The sequence below is a fragment of the Prunus avium genome, chromosome 7, assembly GCF_965620075.1.
Source record: "Prunus avium chromosome 7, drPruAviu1.hap1.1, whole genome shotgun sequence".
NCBI classification, from domain to species: Eukaryota; Viridiplantae; Streptophyta; class Magnoliopsida; order Rosales; family Rosaceae; genus Prunus; species Prunus avium.
The window spans coordinates 23,342,097-23,354,477 of NC_142290.1; the positions used below are offsets into that span (position 1 = coordinate 23,342,097).

At 37.5% G+C, this 12,381-nt stretch overlaps 2 protein-coding genes across 2 annotated transcripts; both read left to right on the forward strand.

The window, feature by feature from the left end:
- Positions 1–738: 738 nt before the first annotated feature.
- LOC110770260 (SEC14 cytosolic factor family protein / phosphoglyceride transfer family protein) lies at positions 739–3,387 on the forward strand. Its single transcript, XM_021974360.2, has 3 exons — positions 739–1,081; positions 2,228–2,492; positions 2,930–3,387. Exons 1-3 carry the CDS (start codon positions 838–840, stop codon positions 3,162–3,164), a joined length of 744 nt encoding a protein of 247 aa, XP_021830052.1. The 5' UTR covers positions 739–837; the 3' UTR covers positions 3,165–3,387.
- A 2,248-nt stretch (positions 3,388–5,635) lies between these two features.
- Positions 5,636–10,772, forward strand: GLDH (L-galactono-1,4-lactone dehydrogenase). Its single transcript, XM_021974344.2, has 6 exons — positions 5,636–6,365; positions 6,494–6,744; positions 7,494–7,679; positions 8,350–8,752; positions 9,903–10,043; positions 10,402–10,772. The coding sequence occupies exons 1-6, from the start codon at positions 5,715–5,717 to the stop codon at positions 10,558–10,560; spliced, it is 1,791 nt and encodes a 596-aa protein (XP_021830036.1). The 5' UTR covers positions 5,636–5,714; the 3' UTR covers positions 10,561–10,772.
- The last annotated feature ends 1,609 nt before the right edge of the window (positions 10,773–12,381 follow it).

Consider the following 12,381-nt stretch of genomic DNA (forward strand, 5'->3'; position numbering starts at 1 on the left):
TCCTGCTTCCCGTCTATGGAGTTTTTCTTTGGGGCTCACAAAGGAGAGAGCGGCTAGGATTTCATTTTTATTTTTTTGCCTAGTAGCTTAGTGAAAACTAAAAATGATCAAATTGTTATAAAGCTAGATGGAGAAAATATAGAGAGAAATGATATGCTAAGGATAAAGTTTCACCATGTTTATTCTGCTTAATCTTTAGTAGAACCACCTATTTATAGGCTTACAAGATAGGAGATTGAATACCATCATTTACAATATACCTATAAGTTACAAGCACTAATTACAAATACTTAATGCATATGTTACATAAAATCCAATGGTAGAATACTAAGAGATATGATGGTCATCCATCAACTCATGCATTTACAACACAAATGTGATCTTTGGTGAAAGTATATTGACTAAAACTGTACATTGACTAAAACTATGTTTAGCCATTTTAGAAAGACAATTTTATTAGTCCGAGTGGTTTAGTAATTAACTCAACAATTTTTTTCTTAATTACCTTCCCTAACATTATTGCCTTATCCGTTCAAAAAAATTCCACATCATTGGTGATATCTAAAGAGAAAAACAAATATAAACAGTTAGTCATAATCATGTGTGCTCAAGGACACATGGTCTTGAGACAACTTCCACTCCCAGTCTGCCACTGCTGCATATTCTTGAACTACCGTATCAAATCACCCCACGTGTCCAATTTGACTGAGCCCATATTCCACATATCCAACACCACTCCCTGTTCCATCCCAAGGTGCTCCACACAGCCACACAGAGAAAAACAGAGAGAAAGTGCGAGAAAGCGCGAGAAAGTGAGAGAAATCAACCAAACCGGAGATGGGTAGCTCGTCGGAGGACTTCTCGGTGGTGGTACTGGCATCGGATCTGGGTATAGATGCGAGGCCATTCTTGACGAACGAAGAAAGAGAGGTCGAAGAACAAGAGAATTGGTACGACTGCCCTCAGAACCTTATTGCCGACGAGGACTTCTCCGATCTCGAGCTCTTGCAGTTCTTTCGTGTTCAGGGCCATGACAAGTCTGGAAATCGTATTTTTCGCATAGTGGGAAAATACTTTCCCGGTAAACAAACAGATCCAACTATCCTTATCTGTTGTTACAGTGGGTGAATTGTTCTTTAGTTAAACTAGCTGCGTAAATAAAAACCTGTTTCTTAGCTGAGATGTGTATTTTACTCGTCCATATCTGAGTTAACTGATTATATAAGAATGTCCTAATTATTTTGGCTTCGGGGTTTCGTTTGAATTTGAAGAGTTTCTATGTTTGTTTGGGTAATTGACAGTTTTTTGGGTAAACTACTTTGTGTTTCTGATAATTTTCTTGTGTTCTTTTAGGTTAAACCCTTTACTTTTATTTATCTTTGTAGGTCTTGTGGTTCCCTTGGGCATGGAACAGCTGGGTTTTATGGAACTGCTTTTTACTTAATTTTTTAGTTTTTGAAATATGTAATGGTCTGTTCTGTGAACTGTAGAAGCTGTTAATAGAGTAGTACCTTTTGTGGCAGGGACTTACCTTAGGTTGCTTAATTTTGCTAATTTGTGGAAAGAGTTATGTGTTTTTCTATTCTAGATGTGTCTCATTGGAAACAAATTGCACTTTGTGCTTTGAGTTAAATATAACACACTCTATATAGTCAGATTTAGTATTTCAAAGCAAGAAATTAGGGGTTGGTGATCACCGTCCTGTTTGTTGTTGACTTCAGCCTGTTTAGCATAAACCATCTTTCTCAATAATTCAATCAGAAAAAAATGGTCTTCAGTTTTGTAAGGGATAGGATATCTCCCTTCTTGTACTCTGTATAAGTTATTTTTTGCTTTTAGGATGTTTGCAAATGTGAGATGGCTGGGATTCGGGCATGATGTGGGAGTATTTGGCCTTTGGTTTTTGAGCTGTAAAAGTCAATTTTAAATACTCCTAATGGCTGGATATAATGGTGGCGTTGATGCTGATGTGAAATGGGTTCTGTTTGGAGGGAATGTTATCTTAGTTGAAACTTTTTAGGGGTTTGTTATGTCTGGTTTTGCATTTAACATTCGCAAAGAAGATGGAATTTTGCTTCCTTTTGGTTTGGATAAATTCTTTTTTATATTTATATTGGTGGTAAAATAATTAATTCTTGATTTTTTGTTTTCAATCTCCTTATTCTACTTTTGAAAAACCCTGTGGCATATGACAATTGTTTTAATTTGTCTGATTTTCTTTCTACAGCTCCAGTTGTTAGTGGAGATAGGCTGAAGAGGTATATATTCCACAAATTATGCAGTGAGCTTCCAGAAGGGCCATACTGCATTGTTTACATGCATAGTACTGTGCAAAAGGAGGATAACTCCCCTGGCATAACTATCTTAAGGTGGATTTATGAAGACCTTCCTTCATATTTGAAGGACAGGCTTCAGATTGTGTACTTCATTCACCCTGGGCTCCGATCAAGACTTGTCTTTGCCACTCTTGGCCGATTCTTCTTAACTGGAGGGTTAGTGATTTCATATACTTTGTAAACCCACAATCTAATTTAATAATGATTTCTTATTATTATTATTATGAAAAACAAACAAATTAGTGAATATAACGGAGAGTTTGTGGATTAGTATTTTGATATTATTGACATGTCTCTTGACTTTGCTTAATACTGTCTTGAAACTTGGTGATTATTAACTGCAATTTAGACAAATCATCCTTTGAGATAAGTAAGAAAAAAAAATCATTTTGATGGCTGATGTTGAAATTCTTCAATTTATGTTTCAAGCAACATTATAGGATGTACTACGTAGTCATGCAGATTATGCCCAAGCATCCTCAAATGACTATATTTCCCTATTGAATCCATGTCTAAGTTACAGCCAACAGTGAATTGGGAAGCATAATCGATGTGGTATTCGTTTTTGTTCTAAAAATTATCTTTGTTTGCAGCCTATATTGGAAAATCAAGTATGTAAGCCGCCTGCAGTACCTTTGGGAGGATATAAAGAAGGGAGAGGTGGAAATTCCTGAATTCGTGAAAGGTCACGATGATGTTCTCGAGCATAGACCGCTAACAGATTATGGCATTGAACCCGACCCTCTTCACATGATTGAGGTTCCGTCAACAGCCTACTCATTTGGAAGGTATGAGGAGAGATGGGCATCAAGAGAATATACGTCGTAATTGGTACTATGTAAAGAGCCCTTCCCTACTAATTGGGATTTAGGCGTCAATAAGTTGGCTTGATAGGTGGCTATCCCATATATGCATGTTTTGTACAGAATAATACTGATGTGGTGTTGAGTAGTTTGTGCTCTTAAATGCTGATTATTGCGTACCATGAATACAACTATAGTTTACGCATACTTTATCTTATACGGTTTTGGGTATTAGATTTTCTTTTTAACTTCCAGGCTTTGTTTCGTTTTCTCCTTTATCTCACCCAGTCAGTTTCGACTCTCTCTGCTTGACCGTTCTGCTCTAGCTTAAGATTTGGAGGCCTTGCCTCCTTTGTAGATTCTTCTTTGTTTTTATGTCTTTCTTCATTTCTGATGGCGAGGCTGCTAGTGCTTAAGGTGTTTGGGGTGGTTATGGTCATGGTCATCGCAATATGGTAGAGGTGGTGATGTCGATAGCGTTTAATGTTGATCTTTTTGGCTAACCTAAAAGTCTACGGAATTTAATGACTATCTTTTTAGAGGTATCAATCTAATATAAATGAGTGATGCTGGTGTTGATGGTGGTGGTGGCGGTGTTAGGTGTGATACTTGGGAATGTTCAAGATTGGGGGAGGTGTTAGGTGTGATACTGAACCTCAATTTTTATAATTCACTAGCATGAATACATCAACATAATAATTCACTGGCATGAATAAATGGAAGTTACAGCATGCATATGTATATGTACATATGCGTCTGTTTTTGTATTTGTAGTCTAAACAAGCGGCAGAATGCTACTAATAAGCAAACAAAGAAAAATCTTCCACTAATAAGCAAACAAAGAAAATACCAACACTTTTCTCGCAAATGATATGCACAACATAGCCTGTATAGTTAGAAAACTATTAAGCCAAGTTACCAAATGACATGTCTCACATCACACACCGTGAACAAGGTGATTGGTGTTAGGAAGGCCACAAGTAGGCCCCATTTGGCTTCCTCTCTGGCAGCTTCCTACCTAATCCAAGAAAGGGCATTGGTGATGTTTCCTTCTATAAATCGTATCTTTTGGCATAGGTAAATTACACAAGAACTCATGTAAGATTGAACCCCTAGAATTCACCCTCCAACACAGTTCTTGAGGGGAAGAAGGTATCATTAGGGCTCAAAGTGAATTGATGATATTAAATCATAGCACTTCGGATAGGGCTCAAGGGAGTTATAATCTCCATCACCAGAAATGCCGCACCCATGGACATTAAGTTAGCAAAACCAAGGACAAAGTTAGGGGCTTCAAAGGCAGGCATTACACGAACGTGAAGTGAGTCCAGTCCTAGAGTGTCTCCATGATGTAAAATACATCATAGACAGTTGTGGCACAGGGGAGTCTACTCACCTCAGAATCGCTTTCGAGTGGCAACGGTGACATATGACCAGAGGCCAAAGTATTGCCCAGCATGGAAACTTCCAAACCCACGTTCGACCACAAATACGATTCCTCTTTTTTAGATGACAATATTTTTTTTCTTTCTCTTAAATTGTAACCCCCACCATGACTACCTTTAATACTAAGGAAAAGGGAGTTTCTAAGCACTCTAAACTACGGACGATGCAGGATTAAAAGATACAAAAACAGGACACCATTTTTAATTTTATAAATACTTGATAAAACAAACTTCCATAAGTTTGATAATTTTATAAATATAGTATGAAGAATAAACGAAGAAACGAAGAGCCAAGGAAGAACTGCACTCACCGTTTGACTATGGTAGCAATATGTCTGCAAACGAACTCTCTGCAAATGTATGTACAAAGATTCCCAATCTAATAGGGTTTTCTTTTTTAGGTTTATGTGAGTTTTAAATTTGAGGGCATTTGTGTCTATTTAGGTGAGTTTTTTTCTATATTTGAAATTGAGGTTAATCGTTTGATTAGTCATTGAACTTAGACCCGATTTGTATTTGAGTAACTAAATTTCCAAAATGGTTCCCGTGGTCCGTCAACTTCAGTTTCGTTAGGACAAATGGTCCTGCCATTAATTTTGTTAACTTTTCTGTTAAATGCAGGGGTAAAATGGTATTTTTGTATAAAATTGATTAAAATATGAATAAAAAATTAAAATTAAACTCTCTCTCTCTCTCCCCTTCTATCCCGATTTCTACTCCCCCAAACTTGATTTTTCTTTTTTTTTTTGTTGGTTTTTTATTTGATTTTCTTTTATTGTTATATTAAAGATATGATTTTTTATTTTTATTTTGTTTTAACATAAAAAATACCATTTTGCCCTTGCATTTAACAGAAAAAGTTAACAAAATTGACGGCAGGACTATTTGTCATAACGAGAGTGAAGTTAAAGGACCACGGGAACTATTTTGGAAATTGAGGGACTAAAATGAAAATCTGGTCTAAATTCAGGGACTAATAAAACGATTAACCCTTTAAAATTGATCAAAAAAACTGACATTTTTGAAAATAAGGGTGAAGTTTTGGCTATTTTTGGTTATTTCTCCGATCCCAAATACTAAAGAGGGAAGGAGGAGCAGAGGAAGAAAAAAAAAAAGGTAAAAACGGAAAAATGCTTAGAGCTCTCACTCTCAGACGCTCACTCCAGTCCCTCCACCACCACAACCACCTCAAGCCGCTCATTTCCACCACCATCCCCCAAAACCCACTGAACCCATTAAGCCCAGCGCGCGCATGTTCCAGTCTTTCATCGCCATCAGCATCTTCATCAGCCTCTGAGCTCCGCAAGTACTTGGGCTACACAGCCCTCGTCTTGTTCTCCGCTGCAGCCACCTACTACTCCTTCCCTTTCCCTGAAAACGCCAAGCACAAAAAAGCGCAGATTTTCCGCTATGCTCCTCTGCCCGAGGAGCTCCACACAGTCTCCAACTGGAGCGGGACCCATGAGGTCCAGACCCGGGTTTTCCACCAGCCTGAGACCCTTGAAGAGCTGGAAAAGGTTGTCAAGGATGCCCATGAGAAGAAAACCCGGATTCGGCCTGTCGGGTCCGGGTTGTCCCCGAATGGGATTGGATTGTCCAGGGCTGGAATGGTCAATTTGGCGCTGATGGATAAGGTTTTGGAGGTGGATAAGGAGAAGAAGAGAGTGAGAGTGCAAGCTGGGATAAGGGTGCAGCAATTGGTCGATGGGATCAAGGAACATGGCCTTACTCTGCAGAACTTTGCCTCCATTAGGGAGCAGCAGATTGGTGGCATTTTGCAGGTTGGTTTGTTTTTTTTGTTAAGTTTGATGTGGGTTTTGGTTTAACTGTTTCCAATTGACTGGCCTTATCACATTTTGATTTTTGCTAATATGATCTTTCTCTTTGCCTCATGTTCATATGCGTGTAGGTTGGTGCACATGGTACTGGTGCAAAATTGCCTCCGATGGATGAACAGGTGATCAGTATGAAGCTGGTTACTCCTGCTAAGGGAACAATAGAAATCTCGAAAGAGAAAGATCCAGAGCTGTTTTATTTAGCCCGGTGTGGCCTTGGTGGCCTTGGAGTGGTTGCTGAAGTCACCATCCAGTGCGTTGAGAGACAGGAGCTTGTAGAGCACACTGCTGTTTCAAACATGGAAGAGATCAAGAAAAATCATAAGTAATTATTTATTCCTTTCATTGTTAGATTTATTGGTTTATCTTTCATTCAGATAGTAAGTACACAATGCATGAGTGTCGCTTGCAAGTTGCAAATTGCAACAAGTTTATGGAACGATGAAAACTATTGAGTGTGAGGCAACCATTGTTTGGTTTGGAGCTAGGGTTTTACAATGTTTTAAGGGATGGTGAAAACACTTCGATTGAGTGCTGAGATTTCAAAGTTGTTTGATTGTGGTGGCTTGTAATGCAAACCCTTCATTGAATTTCATCTAGTGATATTTTTTTTGAAGAAAAAAGAGAAACTACAATAAAAACCACTCACAAAAAAGGTAAGTTAGAAAAAGCTCAAAATTTGAAAATTTTAGTCTCACTTAATAGCTGCTAACAAAACAACATTATAAAAGAATGATCATTTCAGCTAGTGATAGCAACACTTTCCGGTGAAAAATAAAAATTGTCAATCACTGATGCATCAACATGTACATGTGGTTCTTAAATCTCAGAAGTCATATTGATTAGTAAGGGTAAGCTGTATATACTGTTTTTTCTTATTTATAACGAATTCTCTCTCTCTCACTCTGTATGTCCTGTTTTTGCTTATTTATAACGAATTCTCTCTCCCTCTCTCTCTCTCTCTCTCTCTCTCTCTCTCTCGTATTTTGACTCACTGTGAGCTCATGCACCATTAATATTATAGTGCGATATGGAATCAGGAAATGAATGATACATGATCTGATTGTTTCACAGGAAATTACTATCTGAGAATAAACATGTGAAGTACCTTTATATTCCATATAGCGACACTGTTGTGGTTGTGACGTGTAACCCTGTATCAAAATGGAAAGGTCCCCCAAAGTTCAAACCCAAATATAGCAGTGATGAAGCCATACAGCACGTTCGAGATCTCTACAAGGAATGCCTCCAGAAGTGCAGGTAAAGTTGTTTCCTGGTCCTGTTCAACCATATAATCTAGCAAGATATTTTCTCCTGTTTGAGCTGAAGGAGAATAAGCTGCTGAATGTCTCTTATTCCCTTTTATCATTTATCATTTTCTTTATTTTCATATTCTCTTGGCTTAGAGGACCTGTGCAAGTGCAATAAAGTAAAGGCATCAAAGTACTGCTAGAGCTATGTGGTGAAATGGGAAACAAAAACTTTTTGCAACATGGTCTTAAATGATTGCTCTTTTTCTTTCATTTCTCTGTTTCAATGTTCAGTGGCTTTGATATTCTAGATTTCTTACTACTAGAACTTGGAACTCTGTTTATGTACTGTTAAGACAATACTCATTAGCACTTAATATAGATGCATACACTTATACTCTTGTAAGCTTGGGCAAACTTGGTTGGGGTTGGTGTAACCAAGGTCAACCCAGGTCGTGAAATCCCAACTGGAATGTTGTATGCAGTTGGTGGGCATGGATTGCAAACTCCTAGAGCTGTCTTTGGTGTTGTTGTGTTAGCATAAAACGGATTACTGGTCCTCCATTGTTCTTCCTCTATTATCTTTTCTTTTTTGCTTCATATACCCAAAAACTCCCATATTGCTATTGTGTTGATTCATCTGTTTGTTGCAGCTAACCATTTACACATTTTACTTGCAGTGTAGTTCCAGTTGAGAATGATGTGGACATAAATGAGCTCTCATTTACAGAGTTGAGAGATAAACTGCTTGCCCTAGATCCTCTCGACAAAGATCATGTTGTAAAAGTTAATCAAGCTGAGGCTGAATTCTGGAGGAAGTCAGAGGGATACAGAGTGGGATGGAGTGATGAAATTCTGGGCTTTGATTGTGGTGGTCAACAGTGGGTTTCAGAAACTTGTTTTCCAGTTGGAACCCTTTCCAAACCAAGCTTGAAAGACCTTGAATACATAGAAGATGTAAAGCAGCTCATAGAGAAGAACGAGGTACCAGCACCTGCTCCAATAGAGCAGCGCTGGACAGCATGCACTAAGAGCCCCATGAGTCCAGCTTCAAGTACAAAAGACGATGATATATTTTCTTGGGTAATTTCATGAACCAATGTTTCTTTGCATTGTTCTTTATATCTCTTGGGTTAATTCCTTATGCATATCTTGAATTAGAAAGGTGTCAGTGGTTTAAAAACGTTAATCACTTGTTGACCATGCATACAAGACAATTTTAGGGTTGAGGTTTTTTATTTTACCTTGATTAAGCATGATAGATGAATTGGTGGTACAAGTCTTCTGGGGTTTAGTGTAAAAGTATATTCCCTTTACATTGAACATACAGAGGATGTTTGTGCTTATTGCTGGTGTTTCTGGCATAGGTTCTAACACAAACATGACATATTTATTAAATACGTAACACATCACTACCTGTGTAACCTGTTAATAAACAGATTTCATCCAGAACCCATTGACCCGTGTAATAAATGGATCTTGTTAATGATATGACATGATACAACCCACTTGAAATAGGTCACCATTTAACACCTTTATGAGAATTCAACCTACTTCACATGTATTTGTTTTTATAAGAACCAAACTTTATGAGTAAAGTGACAGAAAATATGTAGGGTGAACGAGAAGTCCGTCAACAACTAATTTGTCTACCAAAAAAAAACTGCAAAGAATGAAAAAGATGAGGTACTATAGTATCTTGTAATTTTGTACACCTATTTAACTTGTTTAGTATCATGTATCATACATCCAACCCAACAACAGTTGACACTGGGTAGAGAAGCCCAAGGCATCATGTATCTTAGTACTACTCTGCGAGGCTTTACTTCCACGATGTGGTACAGTACTCTCAACACTATATACAAATTAGAAATTAAGAATGCGTACCCAATTTTAATAGGAATAGAATCGCCTGGTACTTTTAGATTTTTTCAACTAATAAAAGTAAGTACTTAATTTTGCTTTGGACAATTGAGAAATAGGTTTTTGTGAAAATTATTTAAATGTGACAAAAAATAATCAACCACCAAGTAAATAAGTGTAGTAACATACAATGATCATATTAGAATCCATATCCGTATTTGGGGCTGTATCTGTATTGGATACTCACCCTGGCCAAAATATTACATATCTCTGCTACGTTACATGTATGTGGAATTAGTTAACTCTCTTATCAAATGCTGTTACCAACTACAATGCTCATGTGTAAAAGCTGTTTTAAATTATGTATCAGGTTGGTATAATCATGTACCTTCCTACAATGGATGCCCGCCAAAGAAAGGAAATTACAGAAGAGTTTTTCCACTACAGGCGTCTGACCCAAGTACAGTTGTGGGATAAGTATTCCGCTTATGAACACTGGGCAAAGATTGAGGTATTAAATGTCATCTTAGATGATTGTCTTTGTAGAATCTTTCTAAATGATGTTACCACCATGATATTATGGAATCCTGAAGAGTGAATTTATTGTTTTCTATACCCTCAAACTCATGCTAAATTTCTAACATCTTAGCAAACTTAATTTTTTACAGGGTTTGCATTCACTTGCAATCTCAACAACAAAATTTTTTCTAAGGCAACACCTATTGTAACGTGTCCAGATTAAAGTTGTTTTGTAGCTGATCAAGCTGCTTTTAGGAATTCTACCAATTTATCTTTTGTACAATGGCTGAATAAAACATGTTATATTATCACTGTTGTGCATTTTATTTAGACATGTGTATCGTGCACAGGTTCCAAAGGACAAAGAAGAGCTTGCCGCTCTCCAGGCCAGGCTAAGAAAGCGTTTTCCAGTTGATGCATACAATAAAGCACGAAAGGAGTTGGACCCGAGCAGGATCCTTTCAAATAACAAGCTGGAAAAGTTGTTCCCGTTATCGGATACCATCTGAGAAGCATCCTTCAGTGGTTAGTTATTGATTAATATGGCTTTTCACTAAATTTGAATGCATTTTGGCTTCAATAAATTTTGTTTTTCACCAAATCTGCCTCGAGCATCTTTAGACCTAAGAATATAACTGTAAATTTAAGAGGAATCATGAGATATGATATGGTGTATTATTACATTTATTGATAATGGTAAAAAGGAAAAGCCTTTTGGACAGAGTCTTCGATCTCAAATATATTGACTTTGATTCTCCGGCCTCGATGTGCATTGGAAACATAACTTTTCTGGGGCATGCTCGATATAAATTGCTTGTTTGAAAAATTGGGAAGTGCCAAAACAATTCAATTAGGGTTCTATATGTACCTCGCATCTTTGTACCTGGAGTAATAGTGGGCAAATATTTGTAGAAAATATGTTTAACCCATTCAAAAAAGTGGGATGTATGTCAAATGTTCTTGTTGCTTTGATGTAACTTGTATAATGTACTTATGTATAAGGAGAATAGACAGACGCAGGGAAAAATAAGAAGACTGAGCAGAAAAGGAAAATATGATGGTATATTATTACAATATGTGGATACACAGGGAAAAATAATAACAGTCAGGCAACCGCCCCAAGCTAAACAAAGATACAAGAGTAAGCTAGGAAGCTATTATGGTAGTCGTGCTTATGGTAAATTCAGAAGCATTCCTCACAAAGCCAGCAGCAGCATAAGGCAAAGAGGCTGCACCAATAAATATCACAAAAGAAACAAAATGATTAGCATCAATTGACAGGACAAAGGCAAAAAAGTAGGCAGTTTTGAATGCTACGAGTATAGGACGAATGGGTTCCACTATGAGGAGATCCGTAGTGCTTGGGGATGCAGTAATTTGGGTTTTAGGTATTAAGTCCACTAATTTCTGCAGTGATTCTATTGGATTTTGGCTTGCGAGTTGTTTATTTATTTATTATTATTTTAATACAATCGATAGTCTAAACTATAAGGGGGAGGGGGTTGCTCACACACACTACGAAGGGGTCATGAGGTTAGAACCTGAGACCATTGGTTTGCAAGTCAAGGTTCTTTCCCACTGGGTCCGTTGGTGACTTACAAGTTAGGTAGCAGGTCTCTTGCTTTTCTAAGATTTAAGAAATTTTTACAATGATGATTGAAAGGAAAAAAACCTGATGCATAAGATGTCTAACAACTTACCATCCCTCAATAAAGCCCCTGTCTCCTTTCTTTTTAGTCCGAGGCCTAAACTTCTTCCCAGTTGGGGGATTCTCAGTTGCAGTTGGGTATCCTTCAAACCAAAACCATATTAAAAATAAAAAAAAAAACCAAAACAAAAGTGAGTCCTGCTATATCATAAGGATAAAAAAAAAAGAATTTGTCGCACAGAAATAAGGTACCTGCTGGAGGTTGGTTCTCTTGTGCCTGTGTCTTGGCCATCTTGGAGAAGAAACAGCAGAAGCTATGACCTAACTTAAGACGAAAGATCAAATTCGATTCAAAGATCGGTGTCTAGGTGACTCTAGTATAAATCTGTATGTGGTAGTGTAAATGTTGATTCATCTGTGAATGAATGCATATATATATATAGAGAGAGAGAGAAAGAGAGAGAGAGAGAGAGAGAGAGAGAGAGGCTCATGAACCCTATTATGGTATAATGGAGTAAAGATTCTGATATTGGTCGGCTTCTAGTAATGTAATGTCTAAAGAGCCTTTTTCTAAAGGCAGAGCATATTGTGGATTTGAGTTTGGTTATGAACCTGTTCAGCTGACATGTGGTTCTGATTCTTGAGAAAGGGCTCCAGATACGTCCTTCAACTTTTGGCTACT

What these genes read in the sequence shown, in the direction of transcription:
- LOC110770260 (XM_021974360.2), top strand. Translation starts at nt 838, where the DNA reads ATGGGTAGCTCGTCGGAGGACTTCTCGGTGGTGGTACTGGCATCGGAT. An exon ending in AGTGGGAAAATACTTTCCCG is followed by an intron (nt 1,082 to 2,227) that starts GTAAACAAACAG and finishes TTCTTTCTACAG; the next exon opens with CTCCAGTTGTTAGTGGAGAT. An exon ending in CGATTCTTCTTAACTGGAGG is followed by an intron (nt 2,493 to 2,929) that starts GTTAGTGATTTC and finishes CTTTGTTTGCAG; the next exon opens with CCTATATTGGAAAATCAAGT.
- GLDH (XM_021974344.2), top strand. Translation starts at nt 5,715, where the DNA reads ATGCTTAGAGCTCTCACTCTCAGACGCTCACTCCAGTCCCTCCACCAC. An exon ending in AGATTGGTGGCATTTTGCAG is followed by an intron (nt 6,366 to 6,493) that starts GTTGGTTTGTTT and finishes ATATGCGTGTAG; the next exon opens with GTTGGTGCACATGGTACTGG. An exon ending in ACGATGATATATTTTCTTGG is followed by an intron (nt 8,753 to 9,902) that starts GTAATTTCATGA and finishes ATTATGTATCAG; the next exon opens with GTTGGTATAATCATGTACCT.